General features: G+C 43.4%; 2 protein-coding genes and 1 pseudogene across 6 annotated transcripts in view; 1 reads left to right on the top strand and 2 right to left on the bottom strand.

The window, feature by feature from the left end:
• LOC311126543 (NADH dehydrogenase (ubiquinone) complex I, assembly factor 6-like) overlaps positions 1-26,833 on the bottom strand; it is a 308,710-nt gene that overhangs the window by 219,888 nt on the left and 61,989 nt on the right. The gene's annotated exons all lie outside the window — the stretch shown is intronic.
• Positions 226-10,787, top strand: LOC311120793 (succinate-semialdehyde dehydrogenase, mitochondrial-like). 4 transcript variants are annotated; one of them, XM_084157895.1, is made up of 10 exons: positions 226-313; positions 1,337-1,579; positions 2,014-2,097; positions 2,204-2,374; positions 7,025-7,393; positions 7,557-7,700; positions 7,856-8,014; positions 8,143-8,306; positions 8,403-8,461; positions 8,640-10,787. In XM_084157895.1, the coding sequence occupies exons 2-10, from the start codon at positions 1,361-1,363 to the stop codon at positions 8,849-8,851; spliced, it is 1,581 nt and encodes a 526-aa protein (XP_084014021.1). In that variant the 5' UTR covers positions 226-313; positions 1,337-1,360; the 3' UTR covers positions 8,852-10,787. The 4 variants fall into 4 exon arrangements, with proteins under 4 accessions (XP_084014021.1, XP_084014020.1, XP_084014019.1 ...); XM_084157894.1 differs by lacking the exon at positions 226-313 and adding an exon at positions 354-404; XM_084157896.1 differs by lacking the exon at positions 226-313 and having other exon boundaries at positions 1,057-1,579; positions 7,025-7,141; positions 7,250-7,393.
• On the bottom strand, positions 12,562-25,106 carry LOC311125640 (dyslexia-associated protein KIAA0319-like; annotated as a pseudogene). Its single transcript has 17 exons — positions 25,055-25,106; positions 22,012-22,670; positions 21,258-21,429; positions 21,013-21,095; positions 20,839-20,914; positions 18,217-18,349; positions 17,632-17,825; positions 17,268-17,433; positions 17,008-17,156; positions 16,567-16,718; positions 16,296-16,434; positions 14,360-14,519; positions 14,024-14,160; positions 13,643-13,789; positions 13,444-13,534; positions 12,793-12,884; positions 12,562-12,713 (listed from the first exon to the last, which is right to left on the bottom strand). The product of its transcript is annotated as a dyslexia-associated protein KIAA0319-like (transcript).

Raw genomic sequence — 26,833 nt, 5'->3', positions numbered from 1 at the left:
CCAGAGCGACTTACAGTTAGTGCATACATTATTTTTTATACCCCCGTACCATTTTACATTTCAACTTCAATGGGGGTTAGGGATGTCCCAAGGATCCCCAGATAGCATGGACTAAATAATACGGGGCATGTTCAAGAGGATCAAAACAGTATTAAATGTGGGGTGGTTCGAGCCCTGAATTATGATTGGCTGACAGCCGTGATATGTAAGACCGTATGCCAGGGTTCTTCAATTCCGGTCCTGGAGGGCCGAAACACCTCTGTTTTTCATCCTCTCCTTCTAATCAGGGGCTAATTCAGACCTGGGACACCAGGTGAGTGCAATTAAAAACCAGGTATAAATAAAAAACAGAAGTGTTTCGGCCCTCCGGGACCGGAATTGTAGAACCCTGCCGTATGCCATGGGTATGACCATTTATTTTTACGGCTCTAATTACGTTAACCAGTTTATAATAGCAATAAGGCATCTCAACGGTTTGTGAAATATGGCCAATATACCACGGCTAATGGCTGTATCCAGGCATGTTGCAATAAGAACAGCCCTTAGACATGGTATAGTGGCCATATACCACACCCCCGGGGCCATTGCTTAAATGTATCATGGGTAAATTGTGACAGACTGATCTACAAATAATTAGTAATTATTTATGATGCAAGGTGATTTATAGATCATTAGTCGGCTGCAATGTCGAACAAGCCCATTGAGTAGTTGATGCAATGTGATTTGTAGATTGACTAATCTCGCGTCCTTTATAAAGTCGGTTTGAGACTATAAAGACTGAGCTAATGATGCAATGTTGACATCCCTACAGTTAGCCTACATTTCAGGGAAGCTGGTTATAGTTTGCGGGCTAAGATATCCAAGTTTGTGGATTGGCCAGATAACCACATCAATGGGAAAGACAGACGATGTAACGTTGTAACAAGCTATTTATCTATACATTAGTTTATTTCATAACTATAACTAGCCTAATATCTTATACTGTCTTTGCTTGTTGCATTTGCAGTGAATACATGTAGCTACACATTTTGCAGCGTTTGATAATGACATTTGTGTTACAATGTATCTATTTTGAGCGAAGGAACACACGAATTATGGTTTAGTCAGTAATGTATTGTGTGTGCATGATCACGTGTTTAACGCGACCGCCTTCAAGACTGGTTCAAACTCGTATCTATCCACCGACGACAACCTTATTAAAATTCACCACTGTCACTGCACCAGTTTTGCGTTGACAGAGCGAAACGGAATTCCACTTGAAACCTCTTGTGGACAAAGTTATTCTTGTGCTATGTGTAGTTTCTGTCTCCTAAGAAGTCGGTGTCTCCTCCGCCAGGTTTTGCCAGGCCTACCGTCTGTCATGCATCGGCAATACAGCCTCGACATTTCCGCTCAGCTTCTCCGAACGCAGGGCTATGTGAACGGGCAGTGGATCAATGCTCCCTCTACCTTCCCAGTGCTGGACCCAGCGACGGGGGAAGAGATTGCAAAAGTCGCAGACTGCGGTCCAGCAGAAGCTAAACTAGCTGTCGACGCAGCCTACAAGGCATTCTACTCCTGGAAGCAACACACAGCGAAGGTATGCCTCCACTTTAATTATGCTGCCAGTCAGTTGACAATTCACAATTCTGTGAATAACATCTTTATATTTTTTTCCTTCATCAGTACCACCTTCCCTTGTGCTTTGCCCACATTTCCTAGTTGCATGAGATCAACAGTGTGACAGCTGCTTTCCCTAAATATTGTGACTGGCATGACTGTTAGGCAGAATATAATAACCTAATAGAGACAGTCAAAGTGCACAATTGCATATCTATTACAATCATCATAGCCTATACCCCAGGGTTCATTGTTTTGGGGCCTGTACTGTAGTGTACGCTCTATAATGGCCTGGCCAAAGAACTGCTTGGCCTGCAAAGTAGCCACTAGTAAGACCAGACTGGGACCTCCAGATTCTTATGGATCTTGCAACTTACTGATTCCATTATCTGATTATGTTGTTTTCTTCCTTAGGAAAGAAGTGTCCTTCTACGGAAATGGTACGATCTGTTGACGTTGAACAAGGAGGACCTTGCTAAGCTGATCACCTTTGAGTGTGTGAGTATTGTCTTGCTGGTTGCAACAGGGGTGCTGCCCTGTCCTTGTAATGATTTGTATTTCGTTCTGAGTTGTAAACCACTAGTGTGTGTTCTACACCTCTTAGGGCAAGCCCATGAAGGAGTCCCTGGGGGAGATTGCTTACGCTGCTGGCTTCCTGGAGTGGTTCTCTGAGGAGGCGCGCCGTGTCTACGGTGATGTTGTGCCCTCGGCTGCCAAGGACCGTAAGATCCTTCTGCTCAAACAGCCTGTGGGAGTAGCCTCCATCATCACTCCGGTGAGCTGTAACGCTTCATACACTGCTCAAAAAAATAAAGGGAACACTTAGACAACACAATGTAACTCCAAGTCAATCACACTTCTGTGAAATCAAACTGTCCACTTAGGAAGCAACACTGATTGACAATAAATGTCACATGCTGTTGTGCAAATGGAATAGACAACAGGTGGAAATTATAGGCAAATAGCAAGACACCCCCAATAAAGGACTGGTTTTGCAGGTGGTGACCACAGACCACTTCTCAGTTCCTATGCTTCCTGGCTGATGTTTTGGTCACTTTTGAATGCTGGCGGTGCTTTCACTCTAGTGGTAGCATGAGACGGAGTCTACAACCCATACAAGTGGCTCAGGTAGTGCAGCTCATCCAGGATGGCACATCAATGCGAGCTGTGGCAAGAAGGTTTGCTGTGTCTGTCAGCGTAGTGTCCAGAGCATGGAGGCGCTACCAGGAGACAGGCCAGTACATCAGGAGATGTGGAGGAGGCCGTAGGAGGGCAACAACCCAGCAGCAGGACTGCTACCTCCGCCTTTGTGCAAGGAGGAGCAGGAGGAGCACTGCCAGAGCCCTGCAAAATGACCTCCAGCAGGCCACAAATGTGCATGTGTCTGCTCAAACGGTCAGAAACAGACTCCATGAGGGTGGTATGAGGGCCCGATGTCCACAGGTGGGGGTTGTGCTTACAGCCCAACACCGTGCAGGATGTTTGGCATTTGCCAGAGAACACCAAGATTGGCAAATTCGCCACTGGCGCCCTGTGCTCTTCACAGATTAAAGCAGGTTCACACTGAGCACATGTGACAGAGTCTGGAGACGCCGTGGAGAACGTTCTGCTGTCTGCAACATTCTCCAGCATGACCAGTTTGGCGGTGGGTCAGTCATGGTGTGGGGTGGCATTTCTTTGGGGGGCCGCACAGCCCTCCATGTGCTCGTCAGAGGTAGCCTGACTGCCATTAGGTACCGAGATGAGATCCTCAGACCCCTTGTGAGACCATATGCTGGTGCGGTTGGCCCTGGGTTCCTCCTAATGCAAGACAATGCTAGACCTCATGTGGCTGGAGTGTGTCAGCAGTTCCTGCAAGAGGAAGGCATTGATGCTATGGACTGGCCCGCCCGTTCCCCAGACCTGAATCCAATTGAGCAAATCTGGGACATCATGTCTCGCTCCATCCACCAACGCCATGTTGCACCACAGACTGTCCAGGAGTTGGCGGATGCTTTAGTCCAGGTCTGGGAGGAGATCCCTCAGGAGACCATCCGCCACCTCATCAGGAGCATGCCCAGGCGTTGTAGGGAGGTCATACAGGCACGTGGAGGCCACACACACTACTGAGCCTCATTTTGACTTGTTTTAAGGACATTACATCAAAGTTGGATCAGCCTGTAGTGTGGTTTTCCACTTTAATTTTGAGGGTGACTCCAAATCCAGACCTCCATGGGTTGAATAATTTGATTTCCATTGATAATTTTTGTGTGATTTTGTTGTCAGCACATTCAACTATGTAAAGAAAAAAGTACTTAATAAGATTATTTCATTCATTCAGATCTAGGATGTGTTATTTTAGTGTTCCCTTTATTTTTTTGAGCAGTGTACATCTACTACAGTTGAAGTCGGAAGTTTACATACACTTCGGTTGGAGTTGACTGTGCCTTTAAACAGCTTGGATAATTCTAGAAAATGATGTCATGGCTTTAGAAGCTTGTGATAGGCTAATTGACGTCATTTGAGTCAATTGGAGGTGTACCTGTGGATGTATTTCAAGGCCTACCTTCAAACTCAGTGTCTCTTTGCTTGACATCATGGGAAAATCAAAAGAAATCAGCCAAGACCTCAGAAATAGAATTGTAGACCTCCACAAGTCTGGTTCATCCTTGAGAGCAATTTCCAAACGCCTGAAGGTACCACGTTCATCTGTACAAACAATAGTACGCAAGTATAAACACCAATAGTACGCAAGTATAAACACCATGTCATACCGCTCAGGAAGGAGACTTGTTCTGTCTCCTAGAGATGAACGAACTTTGGTGCGAAAAGTGCAAATCAATCCCAGAACAACAGCAAAGGACATTGTGAAGATGCTGGAGGAAACCGTTACAAAAGTATCTATATCCACAGTAAAATGAGTCCTATATCGGCATAACCTGAAAGGCCGCTCAGCAAGGAAGAAAAAAAAAAAAAAGCCAGACTACGGTTTGCAACTGCACATGGGGACAAAGATCGTACTTTTTGGAGAAATGTACTCTGGTCTGATGAAACAAAAATATAACTGTTTGGCCATAATGACCATCGTTATGTTTGGAGGAAAAAGGGGAACGCTTGCAAGCCGACGAACACCATCCCAACCCTGAAGCACGGGGGTGGCAGCATCATGCTGTGGGGGTGCTTTACTACAGGAGGGACTGGTGCACTTCACAAAATAGATGGCATCATGAGGAAGGAAAATTATGTGGATATATTGAAGCAACATCTCAAGAGATCAGTCAGGAAGTTAAAGCTTGGTCGCAAATGGGTCTTCCAAATGGACTATTTTTATTTATTTTATTTAACCAGGTAAGCCAGTTGAGAACAAGTTCTCATTTACAACTGCGACCTGGCCAAGATAAAGCAAAGCAGTGCGATAAAAACAACAGAGTTACATATGGGGTAAAAAAAAGTAAAAAAAAAAAGTAAAAAAATACAACAGAAAATATATATACAGTGTGTGCAAATGTAGCAATTTATGGAGGTAAGTCAATAAATAGGCTATAGTGCAAAATAATTACAATTAGTATTAACACTGGAATGCAAGAGATTATGTGCAAATAGAGATACTGGGGTGCAAAAGAGCAAAATAAATAACAATATAGGGATGAGGTAGTTGGGTGGGCTAATTTCAGATGGGCTGTGTACAGGTGCAGTGATCGGTAAGGTGCTCTGACAACTGATGCTTAAAGTTAGTGAGGGAGATAAGAGTCTCCAGCTTCAGAGATTTTTGCAATTTGTTCCAGTCATTGGCAGCAGTAAAACTGGAAGGAATGGCGGCCAAAGGAGGTGTTGGCTTTGGGGATGACCAGTGAGATATACTTGCTGGAGCGCAGACTACGGGTGGGTGCTGCTATCGTGACCAATGAGCTAAGATAAGGCGGGGATTTGCCTAGCAGTGATTTATAGATGGCCTGGAGCCAGTGGGTTTGACGACGAACATGTAGTGAGGACCAGCCAACAAGAGCGTACAGGTCACAGTGGTGGGTAGTGTATGGGGCTTTGGAGACAAAACGGATGGCACTGTGATAGACTACATCCAATTTGCTGAGTAGAGTGTTGGAGGCTATTTTGTAAATGACATCGCCGAAGTCAAGGATCGGTAGGATAGTCAGTTTTACGAGGGCATGTTTGGCAGCATGAGTGAAGGAGGCTTTGTTGCAAAATAGGAAGCCGATTCTAGATTTAATTTTGGATTGGAGATTCTTAATGCGAGTCTGGAAGGAGAGTTTACAGTCTAACCAGACACCTAGGTATTTGTAGTTGTCCACATACTCTAGGTCAGACCTGTCGAGAGTAGTGATTCTAGTCGGGTGGGCGGGTGCCAGCAGCGTTCGATTGAAGAGCATGCATTTAGTTTTACTAGTGTTTAAGAGCAGTTGGAGGCTACTGAAGGAGTGTTGTAGCTCGTTGAAGCTCGTTTGGAGGTTTGTTAACAGTGTTCAATGAAGGGCCAGATGTATACAAGATGGTGTCGTAGAGGTGGATCTGAGAGTCACCAGCAGCAAGAGCGACATCATTGATATACACGGAGAAAAGAGTCGGCCCAAGAATTGAACCCTGTGGCACCCCCATGGAGACTGCCATAGGTCCAGACAACAGGCCCTCCGATTTGACACATTGAACTCTATCTGAGAAGTAGTTGGTGAACCAGGCGATGCAGTCATTTGAGAAACCAAGGCTATTTAGTCTGCCAATAAGAATGCGGTGGTTGACAGAGTCGAAAGCCTTGGCCAGGTCGATGAAGACGGCTGCACAGTACTGTCTATTATCGATCGCGGTTATATGACAATGACCCCAAGCATACTTCCAAAGTTGTGGCAAAATGGCTTAAGGACAACAAAGTCAAGGTATTGGAGTGGCCATCACAAAGCCCTGACCTCAATCCTATAGAAAATTTGTGGGCAGAACTGAAAAAGCGTGTGCGAGCAAGGAGGCCTACAAACCTGACTCAGTTACACCAGCTCTGTCAGGAGAAATGGGCCAAAATTCACCCAACCTATTGTGGGAAGCTTGTGGAAGGCTACCTGAAACGTTTGACCCAAGTTAAACAATTGAAAAGCAATGCTACCAAATACTAATTGAGTGTATGTAAACTTCTGACCCACTGGGAATGTGATGAAAGAAGTAAAAGCTGAAATAAATAATTCTCTCTACTATTATTCTGAAACTTCACATTCTTAAAATAAAGTGGTGATCCTAACTGACCTAAGACAGGATTAAATGTCAGGAATTGTGAAAAACTGAGTTTAAATGTATTTGACTAAGGTGTATGTGAACTTCCGACTTCAACTGTATATGTCAGGAATGTCCAACTTTGGTCCTGGAGAGCTACCTCCGTAATGCTTGTCACTTCCTGCGTAACAGCTAGCCTATTCTCCTCCTCATCCCACACACACACACACAGTGGAACTTCCCCAGTGCTATGATCACCAGGAAAGTGGGTGCTGCCCTGGCCGCGGGCTGCACCGTCGTGGTGAAACCTGCCGAGGATACACCCCTCTCTGCCCTGGCGCTTGCTGAGGTCAGTGCTTCCTTTCCCACAACAACACTCACGGTGTACTGTAGCTGGGTCCCCAATAGTGAGACACTTCATTTGTCTAATTCATATGTTTACTTTGTGTGTGTGAAGCTGGCGAGTCAGGCCGGGATCCCTGCTGGGGTGTTTAACGTGGTGCCCTGCTCCAGAGAGAAGACCCCCTCTGTTGGGACGGTCCTCTGCACAGACCCCCTGGTGGGGAAGGTCTCCTTCACTGGATCTACTGCCACTGGCAAGGTATGGACACGGATCTAGAAGGGCTTCAGAGTTAGCTTAATCAATCCTGAAAATGCCATATAAATTACAATATAAACTTCATGTTAGTCTCAAATCTTGTAGGTGGATCATTTTTCCATGGAAAGGCCTGTGATATTCCTGATAACTCCTTCCTCGTCCTCAGATTCTCTTAAAGCACGCCGCCGACACTGTCAAGAGGGTTTCAATGGAGCTGGGTGGCCATGCCCCCTTCATTGTGTTTGACAGTGCAGATGTGGACAAGGCTGTGGCGGGAGCCATGAACTCCAAGTTCAGGAACTCAGGACAGGTACTAGAATAGGAGATATCTCAAAACAAATCATTTTGTGTCTACTGTACTGGTGAAACTGTGAAATGCACCATATCGAAATGTTGCGTGTCATTCTAAAACTTAAGTCATGGCCTAACCTCCATGTCCCTCAATGTGCACTTTGATCCCTGTAGACATGTGTCTGCTCCAACCGCTTCCTGGTCCAGAGTAGGATCCACGATCGCTTCATAGAGAAGTTGGGGAAAGCCATGGACACAGAGCTCCGTCTGGGCCACGGCTCTGACCCAAACACCACCCAGGGACCCCTCATCAATGTCCGTGCCTCTGAGAAGGTAACCTGGTTCCTTCTGTCAAGAGGGTGTTTGTATTATAACTATACTATAACTGTATTATTTGCGTTAAAATGTTGTTTATATTCTGATATGTTACATAACTTTATGATATCCTATGTCTCTCCCAGGTGGAGCACCAGGTAAAGGATGCAGTATCGCGGGGGGCCAAGGTGCTAAGGGGGGGGAAGCGTCTGGATGGCTCGTTCCATCAGCCCACTCTGCTGGCTGATGTCACCACAGACATGCTGTGTACCAGAGAGGAAACCTTCGGTCCTCTCCTGCCCGTCATTAGGTCAGTGGAGCTAGGAGAGATCAGACAACTGAAGCGTGGATGGATGCTAAAATGGAAGCTAACTCAAGTTATTTTTTGTCTTTTTCCTTTTGACAGGTTTAACACTGAGGAGGAAGCACTTGCCATTGCCAATGCATCTCATGTGGGTTTAGCAGGTGAGCTAAACATTATTGTATGCACCTTGCTGGCATGTCTGAAAACCCCTCAAAACTATAATAAGAATAATTATTTGACAGAGACATTCTGATTACTCTATTTCATGTCAATAGAAAGTCTATCTCAATCTGAGTTGATGAGTTTCATTCAACTACACTCTGCTCCACCCCCTCCCAGGGTACTTCTTCTCCCAGGACGTCAGTCAGATCTGGCGGGTGGCAGAGAATCTGGAGGTAGGCATGGTGGGGGTGAACGAAGGTCTCCTCTCCACCCCAGAGGCCTCCTTCGGCGGTGTCAAACAGTCGGGCCTGGGCCGTGAGGGCTCCAAGTACGGCATTGAGGAGTACCTGGACGTCAAGTACATGTGCTTTGGGGGGCTAACCCCCTGAGGGACCACTACAACCCCCCCCCCCCCCCCCAAGTAGGAAGCAGTGATTTGGGGGAAAAAAGGAGGATTCTTAGAGGCTCTAGTAACAGTTACTTACTCATATTTCACATTTTTAAAAACAACAATGGATGACAGTCATCAAATATGATTCCTTCACAAATTGTGATTCTGATCCTCTGCATATTTTGTCATTGAGAGACTTGAGAGCATTCATCGCTCAGATACAGGGACATAAATAATAACAAACATATGTTAATGCAGTACAAATTAACTTGGAGTGCTGCAGGCTGGTATGGAGTATAGGGAAAACCTTTCATAATATTGAAAATGCCATTGATGGTTGCAGTATTATCCCTAATGCAATGGTTCATAGATATGTGAAGCTGCTGAGAAATCCTTGTCCCCAGTTCCATGCTCTACATGGTTTCCTCTCTATCCACTGGTCTATAAGAACTGGTGAAGGGAAAGCAATATGGTGACAACCCAAACCAGTTATCCAGGTCAGTTAAAAGGCCCAGTGCAGTCAAAAACATGATCTTCCTGTGTTTCTATATATATTTTCACACTTGAGGTTGGAATAATATTGTGAAAATGATGATAAAGCCCTTTTATTTTAAGAGGTGTTTGAAAATTTCAGGCTGTTTTGGTGAGATGGAGTTTTGGCCTGCCTGGTGACATCACCAGGTGGTAACTTGGTTAATAATAATAATATGCCATTTAGCAGACGCTTTTATCCAAAGCGACTTACAGTCATGTGTGCATACATTTTTGTGTATGGGTGGTCCCGGGGATCGAACCCACTACCCTGGCGTTACAAGCGCCGTGCTCTACCAGCTGAGCTACAGAGGACCACAATAGACCAATAAGAAAGAGTTACAAACCTCTCTGCCAATAACCTCTCATTTTCGGTTTTCCCTTCCTCAATCAGACCACTCCCAGCCAGTCTTAGCAAAATTCTTGCTTGAGAAATTAAGAAGCTATTTGTTTTTCTTTGTTTTCAATTAAAATGGTCAAAATCACAGTAAGGTACTTAATTGTTACCCAGAAATTATTTGATATTGAGATAAAAACAACTGAAATTGAACTTTTTAGGGGTAGGAAGGAAGCCCCTTACAAAAGAGGATAGGAAGCCAAAAGAGTATTTGGACATAACCCCATGCACTTCTCCAACCTGTGGGATCCCATGACTATCTTGACCTTTAGGGCTGAATCATATGTTGAGATACAAATGAACAAACGTGCGTTCTCAATGTAGGATTGGTCCCTCAATGAGGAGCACTGTATAACTTGAAGCCTAGCATAGAGTTGGGTAGATTTAAAAAGCACATCAATTGCAAATAGCGAGATTATTAATACGCACAAGAGACTTCATCTGTTTCTATTTTCTAGAAAAGGGAGCTTGGCTGTATCCAAATGCCTGAAATCCTGTGGTAAGCTAGATGTATTAGATATGTCGCTTGATAATAATGTGGTGATATTATGAATTACAATATTTTTGTAACCGTTGAGGAATAGCCTTGTTGGGCTAAGCAGTTAGAATGAAATGTACTGTGTCCTCTGTTGTAAATTCTTTTTTTGAACTGTCCTAACTACTAACAAAAACGATCTATTTTAGGCCATGCCACTACATTAGTATAGCTTATTATGTTGTTGTAGGTAACTAGTCTTCCCACATACAATATATTATACAGTAGAGCTGCCTTACGATATTCAGACAGGTGGGACAAACTACGTGCTGTATCTGAGCCTGCAATGTAAACATTGTGTTCTCTGAAACTGAAGTAATGTCTTGCCAAACATTGTCCCCTAAGTACCGTTTGAATAATTTTACAAATTCTGTTTTCTAGTTGTGACATTCTCATTGTAAAAAATAATATTTGTAACAATTGTAAATATTAATGGAGTACTTCAGAAAATTAAAAATTAAATTACTGTGAGTTACTTTGTTGTTTGTCGAACAATATCAGTTGGTTTACCTTAGATCAGTGTTTCCCGACCCTGGTCCTCGAGTATCCCCAACAGTACACATTTTGTTGTAGCCCTGGACAAACACACCTCATTCAGCTCATTGAGGGCTTGATGTTTAGTTGACTAGTTGAATCAGGTGTGCTTGTCCAGGGTTACAATAAACATGTGTACTGTTGGGGGTACTGGAGGACCAGGGTTGGGAAACACTGCCTTAGATCATTTTGGACAGGAAAGAAGGTGACACAGAATTCACTACACCGTTCATTGATTTGATGCATTTGTTTGTTTTTGGCAATATATTATCTGTAAAAACATTGGTAGCTGTAATTAGTTAAGTAAACAAAGCATATACCAAAAATTGGGTGGGGTAATGGGAAAAATGCATGAATATACCAACATGGCTGTAGTGTTTCCATCCATATTGGGGAAATATCTCCCCAGTCACTTATGAAAACAAAATGTAAAGCAACCATTGGACATGCTTATGTTGCTTTAATGACTGAAGTATTTTATCCATTCCATCAACGGTTACCTGTCCTGCATAGTAACGTTACTTATCAATACCATCCGTCCTCTTCTTAACCCTTGAACTGTGGGTCCTGACCGTCCTGTCAATAATTTGTTTGCACTATACTTATGTAATCAGACATTCTCTGACACTGAATTCAAGAAAACATTTTCCATCATTACTCAAAGGAATTACTGATTGAAAGCATGTTACCCACCATGTTCAGGTTGGATAATAGATCTTACCAAGGGAAGGAAGAAAATATGCATTACCAAATACTTGGATAGAATACAGTCTCTGTCAGCCACAGGCTTATGGTGAATAGTGCATTTTGGCACCTTTATGGATTGTCCCATGAAATGCCTGGTTCTGTTTCTTCGGGCCAATTTACAAGACCATTATGCTTATTTAGCATATAGAAGCTTTAAAATGAGAAAGATACCAAAGCTATACAACTAGTGTGGAGGACAAGTCTGCAAGCTCAATACAGTAGTTCAAATACAGTAATATGCTGTGTTGTATTGTGTCAAAGTCCAAGACACTCATAGAGAGAGATCACAGATAAATTGAGTTAGATTCTGATTAGCATCACAAGATGGACTTTGGGTACTGAACGTAAGAATTATGAGACTTTTCCCAAAATGTGCACTCAAGCCATTTCGACAAATCCAATTTGTCAAATAATTTACAGGAGAGGCATCAGGCGCTCACAATCAGGGTTGGGCTTGTCTCCGTTTCCTACAAAATAATGACCGTAAAAAACCTTTAAATCTAAGACGTGTCATTCTCGGATAACAAGGCAAAGTTAAAGGTCAGTAGGAGTCGGTAGACTAGTATGCATAATGGATAGTTGTATGTACATTCACCAATCTGGTTATCTGTAGAAGTATGTGAGGCCACAGAACCTCACTGTGCTCCTCACAAAGAGCACCTTCATCCTTAGTGTTGAGTCATTCAAACAGTCTGTATGTATGTAAACTTCCCCAGAATCCAGTGATGCCCAACTCTAGTCCATTACGGCCCTTGGATTTTCACATTTCCCTGGTGCTGAGTTGTCCAATGAATGTCATAGAAAGTACAGACCTGGTCGAAACCAGTATTTGAATAGAAGACGAGACCGAAAACAAGCAGTCACTATTGCACTCGAGGACTCGAGCTGTGCACCCCGGCAATAATCGCAAAAGTGGGTTTCACTCATGTTGTCCGATAACCACCCCACTTCAGTGTGTTCCTGCTCATCCGAAGGTGTTCCCGTTGCGGGCAGCCTGAGTCCGGTTTCTGCTCCGGACCGGTTGGTCGCGGCTGAAGATGGTGTCCTGGTCACTGTCCAACTCTGACTCGGACATCATGAGGCTGGAGTTGTGCTCCGTGCTCCTGTGTTTGATGTCTGAGAAGGGGACAGACTGGGTAGATCAGGGTCACCAAACAACACAGGAAATGTGTTGAATGAAAAAGAAGACACTTACTGTATTTGGGCCTCAGCTCCATTTTCTCCTGTTCGTCCATGTTGTCCAGTATAGTGTACTTGGTTTTCTTCCTGACCTTAGTGCGCCTCCTCCTAAACATAACAAAAACCCACATTTCTATTAAAGGTCCAATGCAGCCTTTTAAAAATCTCTATAACAAATAATTTTTGGGTAACAATTAAGTACCTTACTGTGATTGTTTTCAATTAAAATTGTCAAAAATAAAACAAAAATTGCTTCTTAGCAAATAGCATTTCTCAAGCAAGAATTTAGCTAGGACTGACTGGGATTGGTCTGAGTTGGGGAGGGGGAAACTGAAAACTTGCTGTTGTTGGCAGAGCGATGGTGAGCTCTCTTTCTTATTGGTCTATTAACCAATTTACCGCCTGGTGATGTCACCAGGCAGGCCAAAAGCCCATCCCACCAAAACAGGCAGAAATTTCAGGCGCTCTTTTCAAACAGCTCTTACACTAAAAAGGCATTATCTTCACAATTTCAAAGTATTATACCAACCTCATAGTGTGGCTATACTGTATATATATAAAACACAGGAAAATCACATTTTTGACTGCACTGGGCCTTTAACAAACAGCTATTCATACAATCTATATAGGACATTCAGGTGTGTCTGAGCAAGAAAGGAAAAGTCACCTTTTGCAGCAGTAGACACACGCCCAGGTGACTGTCACAATGAGGACAATGACCATGAAGAAGGCCAGGATGAAGTAGAGAACCCGCCACTCTGCCAAACAGAAGAGAGAAAGGACTGGCACTGTGAATGTAGCATCTCACAGCAGACGGGGCAACAAGTATATCATCCTCTCAGGACCGATGAATGAACATAGCTCACCACAGTTGCTCTCTCCATCGCCAAAGAACCGGCGAATGAGGTTCTCTGTCCAAAAGGGGTCACAGACACACTCCTTGGTGATTGGGTCACACGTCCCACGGCCCGAGCAGCGTAGCAAGCACACTGAGTGGGATGTGGGATGAACACCAATACACAAACATGATCAGCATATACCAAGGCAGAGGACAAAGACAGACAGCCTTCTTAGTCACCAAGTGATGAGATGTCATCTAGTCTACTTTCATCTCGCTCATGTAATATAATCAGAGATGGTCTATAATGTTGCTATAACATTGTAACAGGCTTTGATATAATGCTATCCACTATAATACAATATGGTATGATAAGGTAAGATGTGGCGTTCTATGTTGTGGTACTCACTGACTGTATCCACTCGAAGGACTCTGAAGAGCAGGTAGTCAGTCTTCTCCCTCAGCAGCTGATCACGCAGCACACTGGCCAGTTTAGGACCAGGGACTGGCCCCACAGGACCCTGCACTGAGAACCTCAATACTGTGCTACACACACACACACACACACACACACACACACACACACACACACACACACACACACACACACACACACACACACACACACACACACACACACACACACACACACACACACACACAGATAATACACATGAACAATGCAATAATACAATGTGTAAGAAAAGCATGTGTGTTTTCTATGTGTTTGCTGTTTGGGCAGTACCTGAGGTCTGAGTGTCCCCTTTGGCCCCTGAGGTGGATGTCATTGTCCAGGACGTGGAGCAGTGCGGCCAACTGTCTGAGCACTGTGTCCCTCTGAGACACACTCACCTGGGCCACCGCCACCAACATCTCCACTTCTACCTCCTCACGTCCACCAGGGTCTGTGGACACACACACACAGTCTGAGGACATACATACTCTGTCAGAACACACATACAGTTGAAGTCGGAAGTTTACATACACTTAGGTTGGAGTCATTAAAACTCGTTTTTCAACCACTCCACAAATTTCTTGTTAACAAACGATAGTTTTGGCAAGTTGGTTAGGACATCTACTTTGTGCATGACACAAGTAATTTTTCCAACAATTGTTTACAGACAGATTATTTCATTTAAAATTCACTGTATTACAATTCCAGTGGGTAAGAAGTTTACATGCACTATGTTGACTGTGCCTTTAAACAGCTTGGAAAATTCCAGAAAAAGATGTCATGGCTTTAGAAGCTTGTGATAGGCTAATTGACATCATTTGAGTCAATTGGAGATGTACCTGTGGATGTATTTCAAGGCCTACCTTCAAACACAGTGCCTCTTTGCTTGACATCATGGGAAAATCAAAAGAGATCAGCCAAGACCTCAGAAAAAAATTGTAGACCTCCACAAGTCTGGTTCATCCTTGGGAGCAATTTCCAAACGCCTGAAGGTACAACGTTAATCTGTACAAACAATAGCACGCAAGTATAAACACCATGGGACCACGCAGCCGTCATACCGCTCAGGAAGGAGACGCGTTCTGTCTCCTAGAGATGAACGTACTTTGGTGCGAAAAGTGCAAATCAATCCCAGAATAACAGCAAAGGACCTTGTGAAGATGCTGGAGGAAACAGGTACAAAAGTAACTATATCCACAGTAAAACAAGTCCTATATCGACATAACCTTAAAGGCCGCTCAGCAAGGAAGAAGCCACTGCTCCAAAACCGCCATAAAAATGCCAGACTACGGTTTGCAACTGCACATGGGGACAAAGATCGTACTTTTTGGAGAAATGTCCTCTGGTCTGATTAAACAAAAATATAACTGTTTGGCCATAATGACCATTGTTATGTTTGGAGGGAAAAGCTTGTGCTTGCAAGCCGAAGATCACCATCCCAATCGTGAAGCACGGGGGTGGCAGCATCATGCTGTGAGGGTGCTTTGCTGCAGGAGGGTCTGATGCACTTCACAAAATAGATGGTATCATGAGGAAGGAAAATGATGTGGATATATTGTAGCAACATCTCAAGACATCAGTCAGGAAGTTAAAGCTTGGTCGCAAATGGGTCTTCCAAATGGACAATGACCCCAAGCATACTTCCAAAGTTGTGGCAAAATGGCTTAAGGACAACAAAGTCAAGGTATTGGAGTGGCCATCACAAAGCCCTGACCTCAATCCTATAGAACATTTGTGGGCAGAACTGAAAAAGCATGTGCGAGCAAGGAGGCCTACAAACCTGACTCAGTTACACCAGCTCTGTCAGGAGGAATGGGCCAAAATTCACCCAACTTATTGTGGGAAGCTTGTAGAAGGCTACCCGAAACGTTTGACCCAAGTTAAACAATTTAAAGGCAATGCTACTAAATACTAATTGAGTGTATGTAAACTTCTGACCCACTGGGAATGTGATGAAAGAAATAAAAGCTGAAATAAATCATTCTTTCTACTATTATTCTGACATTTCACATTCTTAAAATAAAGTGGTGATCCTAACTGACCTAAGACAGGGAATTTTTCCTAGGATTAAATGTCAGGAATTGTGAAAAACTGAGTTTAAATATATTTGGCTAAGGTGTATGTAAACTTCCGACTTCAACTGTATGCTGTACGTGCTGTTCAGCTCTTCCTCCTAATGCTCATCATGGTCCGTGGGGACACAGTCTGAGAACACACACACATCTACCTGACCGCACTTCCACGGTGGCTGTGGCGGTGCTGCTGCGTCCCTGGGTGTCTGTGACACGCAGCTGGAACAGATAGGTCCCCTCCACCAAGTTGGCCAGGTACAGGGAGGCCTGCTGCTCTGAACCATACAGCACGTCCTGGGGGAACGACAGGACAGAGTAGTTCCTACCTTACAGTCGTTCCTACTTTCTACCAGTTTAGCTAACAGCATATTACAAGTTGAAATTATATTTACCATATACCTAAGTATCAAGACTCCTCTCACTCACCCCAGCAGCAGGGCTCTGACTGTCCCGGACCCAGAGGAAGTGCACCTCGGCTGGGTCACCATCCGTCACTGAGCCTCTGAGCACCAGGGAGTTGTTGGGCAGGGTGAGGGTGTGGCTGCCACTGGCATGTGCTACAGGGGAAAGGCTTCTGGCTGAGGGAGGATGGACAGCAGGCTTTAGATGAATGCCATCATACTCAACCAGCCTTGGTGATGATGTCTCATATTGCTGTGTTTGAAGCCTCATGAGGGTTTTGTTAGCAGGTTGATGTTTATTGTCATTAATTATTGTTAGGGTTAGGCATTAGGGTTAGCAGTGTGGTTAAGGTTAGGTTTAAAATCGGATTGTATTGCTTTGTGGCTGTGCCAGCTAGTAACTACTCTGCAGAGCTGCCTCCAGTACATGAGTCATCCCAATAAATGCCAACCTGTGTTTTCTTACCCTCTTGAACCCTGACTGTGAGCAAGGCACTGTCTGTCAGCCCTTCCTGGTTACCCACAGTCAGCCTAAATGTGTAGCGGCCCGCTCTGAGGCCCGTTACTATGGCTATGGCCTTGTCCACACCCTCTGTCCTTGACCCTGGAGGACCACTACAAAACAACACAGAAAATGACATTGTGAGAAGGCTCTTCAGCTTGTTATTCATATCTCTATAGACTTTTCTGGACTCAACTTTTGACCTATATGAACAGCGTTGGTACCTGATGGTGTCCCAGTGGTAGCTGGTGACGGCGTGGTCATCAGTGCTGCTGCTTCCGTCCAGGGAGACGCTGGTCACTGGGAGGGTCAGCTGCCTGTTAGGAGCCACTACAGCCACAGGGGCTCTGTTGGACTCCTTGACCTCAGCTATGGGGGTGCTTTTATTCCCTATGGGACAGAGCAAAACAGATCATTTGTTGAAACATGTCCTATGTATGTTTTGATACCCTTGGCTTTACCTTGGGTTTACTACTAGATGGAGTAAGGTAAAGGTATGCCTGAGGTAAACTGCCTGAGGACAATCCAATGTTGTAGAACGTATCTGATACTTTGTTATAATCTTAATATTGTCTTTATGTCATTTACCTGTCTTCTGAGTGGCAGAGGCACTGACAGAGGAGGTGGCTGCAGTAGGGTCAACCTGCCTGTGGGCCAGGGTAGCAGCAAGGCCAGGGCTGGAGGTGGGAGTGAGGGTATGGCTGGGGTAGGGCAGTCGGTCATTCTCCACCACTGTAGCTGTGGTGGAGTCTGACAACCCGTCAGAATCTATAACGGTCAGCCTGGAAAGAATCAAGATGAATCCAGCTACTCTTGTACGCTTGTATTGTAGTGGTGGGGGAAACATTGATGGTAATGTCTTACACAGAATCTGTCACATTTCCATGAGGCTTCATTTTTAAAGTAAACTAAGGTTTTTTATAGGGAAGATATAACTATCTAAAGGCAGAAAACCTTTGGTCCTGTATTCCTGTTAGTTAAACACCAACTATGATTAATAGAGACCACACACTGTAACTATTAGTGCAGTCTGACCTGTGTGCCATGGTAGAGCAGCATACCAAAACTATTTTATTAATTTTTTCAATTTATTATTTGAATTTCAAGCCTTGACTTGACTGCGATGAAATTGAATTGGACCCCATGTCTAGGCCGCAGAGGTTCTATCCATACCTGAACGTGTACTCCCCAGGGCCAAGGTTGGATAGGTTGAGAACCTGTGTGTCCAAGAAAGCTCCAAACTCTATGGATGGACCTCCAACCTGCTCCCAGTGATGGCTGATGATCACTCCATCATCAGTAATCTCTGTGAGGGACCATCAAACACAAGATAGTCATAATATAGGCCAAATCTATTCTGTAAACGGATGCACATAATATCTTATTAGGTGGGTGCTTGATAGAATCCGTAGTCTAATTGGATAGGACCTGCAGACTCAAATTCTCCAACAGATTTAAATACTGGCTAACGTTATTGAAATACAGCAGTAAGACATTGTTTCGACCCAAAACAGATCTTAATTCTCGATTAAAACATTGTTTTTGTTTCACATCAATAAACGTTGGCTCATTTCAGTGTGCAGGCCCTAATTGCTCTTTGGCCAGTATTTTAATATTAGACTAAACTCCTTTATATGTAATGTTGACTCATGTGGTCCTCTGTAGCTCAGCTGGTAGAGCACGGCGCTTGTAACGCCAAGATAGTGGGTTCGATCCCCGGGACCACCCATACACAAAAAAATGTATGCACGCATGACTGTAAGTCGCTTTGGATAAAAGCGTCTGCTAAATGGCATATTATTTATTATTATTATCTGTCAGATACTACTGCTCTGGTGACAAGGGAGAAGACTGCCCTCTACTGATTCATCAACACCAAGTCCAGTAGCATCTCCACGTCCTCAGGGGACATTTCTCCTTACCATTTCTCATTTTGGGGGACTGTCATGATGATAAATATTTAGATAATACATTAACCAAACAGCTAGGTCAAATTATTTATTGAGGTTGTTACAAACTTGGAAAAGAAAGAACACACTGATGCGAAAAACATTTCTCGATTATGTTTTTTTGGGGGAGGGGAGGTGGGGGGGGGGGGGGGGGGGGGGGGGGTTTAATGAATATAGTCTTACATTTACATTTTAGTCATTTAGCAGACACTCTTATCCAGAGTGACATACAGGAGCAATTAGGGTTGTGCCTTGCTCAAGGAAACATCAACTAATTTTTCACCTAGTCGGCTCAGGGATTTGGTTACTGGCCCAACGCTCTTAACCGCTAGGCAACCTGCCACCCCAGCTATAAAGTATTATATGCAAACTATTAAATTACACGATATCTGAAACTGATAGTTTATTTTGTTTACAATAATACAGTAATTGTTAGTTTATAAGATGTTTAGAAGTAGAATATGCACGCCACGATGGAAATGGCCGCTTCACCGTTGCCCACTTTTATTGTGATGTTTTGTTCTAGTATCAATTTTTTTCAGTATTTGACATTATTTATTTTAAAATGCGACCCTAATGTTATGTTAAAGTAGTCTAGCTTGGCCTGAAAGCCATTCTGTAAAATATGCTCTAATGTTCATTAGGAATACCCCATAAGTCCTCAAATTCTTTCTATATCAAGCAAACAGTATGTATTGTCGCTATAAGAAATAGTGTAAAATCAGCTTGTAAACTCAATTAACATTTTCCCTACTTTTCATATATCTAAGTCAGAGGAGAATCACAGGCTCCAAAGTGACAGTGGCGAACATGTCAAATATCTGGTCTCCAAGGGTAAAAGTCACAGCTCCATCTCTTGGCTCAAAAGGCCAAGCCGCTCACAGTGACCTGAGCCACCTGTCAAAGCCCCAAAAGGCTAAAGTCCGATATGAGTCCATCCTGCTTGTTGACCCCAGCAACCCTAATGCAATCAGGATGATCCTGAGGAAGGTTGGTTGTCCAGGCTCATCTCAGAAGGATGTGTCATGTCCTAAGCCATCCCAGCAGGCCTCACAGTGTCCAGTCCTGTCCCAAAGTGCTGTGCAGCATGTGGAGGACAGTGCCAATCAGGTGCCTGGCCACGTTTCCTGCCCACTGACAGAGAAGCAGCTGAACAACATAACAAAGAAAGAAATGAAAAGATTGGAAGGATAAAACATGTTATAAAAATAAAGGAACTGGAAAAGAAGTCGGCTGCAGAGGCCTAAATGGATCTTCAATCTCCTCAAGCTGCGACGGTGTGAAACCCGCCCGTGGCAGCAGCTGACAACAGCCAGCCAGATTGAAGGGGGCTCTGCCAGTACGTCAGATAAGGCGTCTAGCAACAAGGGGCAAAAGAGAAGAGCCAGCCAGATGGAACAAGGAAGCTCAACCTGTACCCCAGGGGAGTCTGGCAGGGGACAGAAGAGAGCAGCCAGCCAGATGGAACGAGTAGAACTCAACTCCAAATCCAAACGATTCTTCAATATCCTTCCCAGCCAGAAGAAATCTAGTCATTCATTTTTACTCATATGCATTTGCACCTAGCCACATAGCCAATCACACATACGTACGCAAGCACTAACAACATTTGCTTTTCAGTTTAGGTTTGCAGCATCTATTCGTTTGAAAATAAAAGTTTACATTAACCACACACAGTCAGTGTGTAGTATTTGTATTCATATAAGTGTGTTTTATGGTACATTGGAGCTGTGACTGCAATCATTCATTTGATGTGTTTATCTATTCTAGAATGTAGGCCTACTCTAAAAGTAAAGAGTAAAATTATGGTAAGGTTAGTCACCATCCAAAGCCAACTATTTCATACAGCTGCCGTTGATGATGGTTGAGCTGGCAGGAAGTGACACGACCTGGGTTACTGGAAGGGTGACGGCTTTGGGGGTCTAATATTCCATCCATTAGGACTGTCAGCAATGTGTGACTGCTGTGTGCCATTTCTAATCAATCCAGAAAATAAACTTCAGATCATGCTTGTAAAAACCCTTGTGTTTGTGACTGTACCAGTTTGGTGCTCTGGGCTGACGGAGGCTACCAGCTCCACCGTGTCCCTGGGCAACGTTAGCTCTACAGAATTGTCAGATAATACAGAGACAAGAGATTGAGAATAAAACAAGAAAATATGAGATAGAAACAGGTTATGTAACAGGGAGAACAAAGACTATGAAAGACTACCTACAATCACCAATAAAGGTAAAAAATCCAATGAACAAAAACCTACTGCAGTACCTGTCTGTGTGGATGTGGTCAGGGGTACAGTACTGGACAGATGAGATGGGGCTTCAGTGGGATGGGAAGTCCTTATTTGGCTCGGTTTGGAGGAGTGAACACTGTCATTCTGTGGTTTGGGCGTGAATGTTGGTCCTGAGCTGGCCAAGGATGTGTTCTGTAGTTCACTATCCTACAATGAAAACACAACAGCAAATACATTAGTATTCGTATTAGTAAATGAAGACTCTCTAATATAGAATCTGTGTTGCTCGTTTCCAAATTAACACTCTCTCTAAATCAACCTCCTGGGAATGGCTGACAAGCCTACATTGGCAAGAGAAGCTATATTGACTACAGTATGTCCTATCCTCAAAGGAAATGTGAAGGGCAGGTGTGCTGAGTGACTGTGATTACAGAGCAATTGAGTCAGCAAAATGCCACTGTAATAACACACATATTTATGCAGACTGTCAGCTGGGTGACCGTTTATCACACCTCAGGGAAGTAACCCTATTTAAAATGTCCCAGCTGTCTTTACAGGAGATATTTCCAACTGTCTGCCTTAATTTAGACATACTGCTTTTCCATGGCCAGTTTGTCCACTAATCGTGAGCTATCTAAATCCTAATCGCTGTATTGGATCAATGGAACATAAAACATCTATTTCCACCATATCCTGATGTATGTGGTCCTCATACTGCCTGCAACCCTATCCATGCCATCATTTCTTGTTGCGTCAAGATTCCTGCCCATTGTTCCATCTGACACTTACTTTCTTGTTTTCAGGTGTAGTGCCAGACATGGGGTCAATGGGAGGTGCCCCTTGGCTGACTGTCGCCCCAGTGGAAGGACTGGGCAGGCTGCTCTCAGCCCCTTCTGTTGCAAATCCCAGCCCCTCTAGCCTGCCTTCACTTTCCGATAGGTTGAAACCATTCCTCCCTTCCAATGCTGCAGGCCAATCTGGAAGATCCCCACCCTTATCCTCAGGGCCAAGTTCACTCTCAGGGTATTCCAAATCCATCCCACCTGGGTCACCAAAATCCGTCTGGGGCCCATCTAACAGGGCTAGGTCCTTCAGGGCATCCATGTCCCCAGAGGGGCGGGGCCTCCAGCGACTGGGGTATGCCTCCCCCCTGACCAGAGACTGGAGCAGCAGGGTCTGGGGGGGTCCTCTCTGCAGGAAGGCCATATAGGAATCAGCTCCGGGTCTCTGTCTGGGCTGGCAGTTCTCCCGATGCTGGCAGCTGAGGATGTAGCAGCGACGCTCAAACAGCCAGGCCAGGTTACAACCGGGCAGATCACAACAGGCCCCGGCACACTGCGCCAGAGACGACACTTCCGGCACCCGCAAGATATTGCTGCTCCTCAGGGCCGGGGAGACCACAGCCTCTGAGTACGTCGCCCCCTGCCAGCACTGGGACGCCGCTGCAGCTATGGTACAGAGCACAGAGATACAGTTGAAGTCGGAAGTTAAACAATTTAAAGGCATTGCTACCAAATACTCATTGAGTGTATGTAAACTTCTGACCCACTGGGAATGTGATGAAAGAAATAAAAGCTGAAATAAATCATTCTCTCTACTATTATTTTGACATTTCACATTCTTAAAATAAAGTGGTGATCCTAACTGACCTAAGACAGGGAATTTTTACTAGGATTAAATGTCAGGAATTGTGAAAAACTGAGTTTAAATATTTTTGGTTAAGGTGTATGTAAACTTCCGACTTCAACTGTATATGGTAAAACAGCTTTTGCTTATACAGTGGCTTGCGAAAGTATTCACCCCCCTTGGCATTTTTCCTATTTTGTTGCCTTACAACCTGGAATTAAAATTGATTTTTTGGGGGTTTGTATCATTTGATTTACACAACATGCCTACCACCTTCAAGATGCAAAATATTTGTTTTTGTGAAACAAACAAGAAATAACACAAAAAAAACTGGAAAACTTGAGCGTGCATAATTATTCACCCCCCAAAGTCAATACTTTGTAGAGCCACCTTTTGCAGCAATTACAGCTGCAAGTCTCTTGGGGTATGTCTCTATAAGCTTGGCACATGTAGCCACTGGGATTTTTGCCCATTCTTCAAGGCAAAACTGCTCCAGCTCCTTCAAGTTGGATGGGTTCCGCTGGTGTACAGCAATCTTTAAGTCATACCACAGATTCTCGATTGGATTGACGTCTGGTCTTTGACTAGGCCATTCCAAGACATTTAAATGTTTCCCCTTAAACCACTCAAGTGTTGCTTTAGCAGTATGCTTAGGGTCATTGTCCTGCTGGAAGGTGAACCTCCGTCCCAGTCTCAAATCTCTGGAAGACTGAAACAGGTTTCCCTCAACAATTTCCCTGTATTTAGCGCCATCCATCATTCCTTCAATTCTGACCAGTTTCCCAGTCCCTGCCGATGAAAAACATTCCAACAGCATAATGCTGCCACCACCATGAATCACTGTGGGGATGGTGTTCTCAGGGTGATGAGAGGTGTTGGGTTTGCACCAGACATAGAGTTTTCCTTGATGGCCAAAAAGCTTTGCAGCCTCTTCAGGGTTATCTTTGGTCTCTTTGTTGCCTCTCTGATTAATGCCCTCCTTGCCTGGTCCGTGAGTTTTGGTGGGCGGCCCTCTCTTGGCAGGTTTGTTGTGGTGCCATATTCTTTCCATTTTTTAATAATGGATTTAATGGTGCTCCGTGGGATGTTCAAAGTTTCAGATATTTTTTTATAACCCAACCCTGATCTGTACTTCTCCACAACTTTATCCCTGACCTGTTTGGATAGCTCCTTGGTCTTCATGGTGCCCCTTGCTTAGTGGTGTTGCAGACGCTGGGGCCTTTCGGAACAGGTGTATATATACTGAGATCATGTGACAGATCATGTGACACTTAGATTGCACACAGGTGGACTTTATTTAACTAAATATGTGACTTATGAAGGCAATTGGTTGCACCAGATCTTATTTAGGGGCTTCATAGCAAAGGGGGTGAATACATATGCACGCACCACTTTTCCATGGTTATTTTTTTCATTTCACTTCATCAATTTGGACTATTTTGTATATGTCCATTACATGAAATCCAAATAAAAATAAATTTGAATTACAGGCTGTAATGCAACAAAATAGGAAAAAACGCCAAGGGGGATGAATACTTTTGCAAGGCACTGTACTTTGCTTATATTTAGTAAATGTCATCAATAAAATCAGGTTGTTTCACAGTGGGAAGAGTCACCTTCCAACATGCTCCACTAAGGCATCAACCAGATGGAACCATTAAACGGAGGAAAACAAGCATGAATTATTCAGCGATCACTTCACTGATACTGTTAGCCTAGGTATACTCACATCTTAGCCCTCAACAATAACAGCTGATAACTGAGGGAAAAGGCATCAGCTGCTTTCTTTGTGTTACTGAACACAACATAATGGGCAGTGTATGATAATGAATAAATTGACTCAATAACAGCAAAAGTAATTATTCTGCTGCTCTCACAAGGGGATATTGAGTGCACAAGCAGATCCTGGTAAACATCACCCAAATATACTGTCACTCTTAGAATGAATCAATAAGCTTTTTGGAGGTACTTAAAGGGCACATTTGGGTTCATTATCTTGTTACTAATTGTTCATTTTAACCCCTGAAAAGCATCTCTCAGTGAAACCATTGTCTTTTTGACCATATCGGAATCAGAAACTCAATACAAACATGACTGCTGTTTGTTAACTTTATGAATGCTACAACACAACATAGAACACACAGCAGAAATATTCATTTAACATGAGGTACAGTCACAAGAACATCATTTTAAAGATGTGCCCAACCTTCCACATAGTGCAGGATGAGATAGAGAAGCAGGTGAGCTCCTGTCTGCATGATGCACCGGACAGACTGATCTAAACCTGGAACACGGAAGAAATCACAGACACATTACACATTGTCTCAGATAATAATAATATTAATAATATTAATAATAATAATAATAATAACATAATAACATAATAATGATAATAATAACATAATAATGCCAATAATAATACAGATAATAATAATGATAATAATAACATAATAATGCAAATAATAATAATAATAATAATGATAATGATAATGATAATAATAACATAATAATGACAATGATAATGATAATGATAATAATAATAATAATAATAATAATAATAATAATAGTAATAATAATAACATAATAACATAATAATGATAATAATAACATAATAATGCTAATAATAATAATGATAATAATAACGATAATAATAACATAATAATGCAAATAATGCTAATAATAATAATAATGATAATTATAATAATAACATAATAATGACAATGATAATAATAATAATAATAATAATAATAATAATAATAATAATAATAATAATTACACATCACCTACTGTACCTACCAAAGACCACTTTGATACTCACTCACAAAAGCAACATGGGCTCTCCTACCCACATAGAATGACCGTCAGTATCCTCCTGCCTCATGTTGAGTGGATCGTGTGTGACTCAGTGTAATGCCACGTGCCACCTTGGCAAGGATGACACAGCACCTCTCTCTGCCCATACCTCCCATGGTGGACTCTACTGGTGGGAACCTGTTACTACTTTCACCCTGCTGTGTGTTTACTGGTCTGTTGCTTCTGCTTACTGTGTAGGTAAACAATTATTATATATTTATGTTGTTTCAGCTAATTGTTAAGGGTAGTGGCTAGGATAAAGTGTGATTCTAATATAGGGCTACAGATCAAGGGTCACTGTTGGTTACTGCATGTGAACTCAGGATTGATCCCATTATCTGTATTTTGCATACCATGCTGAGAAAGTCACTGAATAAGCTCACACCATATAAGGCTCTCTAAATAACGAATTAATGAATCAATTACTTAATCATGAGTAAACCTAACATATTGGTAATGTGTGGTCGCACTAAAACCCAACATCCAATAATGTCAACAAGCTGATTTCCTTTACTTTCTCCCCATCCCTTATATTATAAAACGCTGTTTCAGCACCAAGGCCAGCGACTCCCCTCCGCGAAATAGGTGGTGGAGAAAAAGGGTTTAATGAGGCCTTTGATGATGACGCAACCAACTTTTTTCTAGACTGGGGTCTGCTATACAGTATTCTAGAGGCTAACATCATTAGCCTACTAATCTCACGGTTGTTGAGGGGATAACATGGTTCGAATGTGTAGCCTACAACAGGATATCGAATTTAAATAGAAACTACCGAGCAAGCCAGAGCAGTTCAACTATTCAAAGCAGCCCTCCAGCACTGTTACTGCTCATACAGCACTTGAGAAAGATTTGGCTACACGTGCGACACTCACCAAGGATGAAGGGTGCAACAATGTATCCAAATAGCGTTAGAAGTTAACGCCTTTGTTCCAATCGATAAGACAAATTATGGTGGCATTTTGTAGAGTGGGTGTAATTTCCCGGCGTTCACACACTGTTCAGTCGAAATACGCCTAGCTCGGCTGGGTTGCTACAGTCTTGTTCACGCCAGCTACTGCACCACCCTTCTCCACTGCTCCCCTCCTGCTGTTCCCGGTAGACATCCTTTGTAGCTCTTTTGGGCGCAGCCGGC

The sequence above is a fragment of the Coregonus lavaretus genome (assembly GCF_964263955.1).
Source record: "Coregonus lavaretus genome assembly, chromosome: 3".
In the NCBI taxonomy this organism is placed as follows: Eukaryota; Metazoa; Chordata; class Actinopteri; order Salmoniformes; family Salmonidae; genus Coregonus; species Coregonus lavaretus.
Note: the sequence above shows the minus strand (reverse complement) of the source record. Positions and strands in the feature narration are given on the sequence as shown.

Bases quoted from the DNA above. Each gene is read 5' to 3' on its own strand.
- LOC311120793 (XM_084157893.1), top strand. From the start codon at position 1,292: ATGTGTAGTTTCTGTCTCCTAAGAAGTCGGTGTCTCCTCCGCCAGGTT. The intron at 7,394-7,556 runs GTATGGACACGG...CCTCGTCCTCAG, and splicing joins GATCTACTGCCACTGGCAAG to ATTCTCTTAAAGCACGCCGC. The intron at 8,462-8,639 runs GTGAGCTAAACA...ACCCCCTCCCAG, and splicing joins ATCTCATGTGGGTTTAGCAG to GGTACTTCTTCTCCCAGGAC.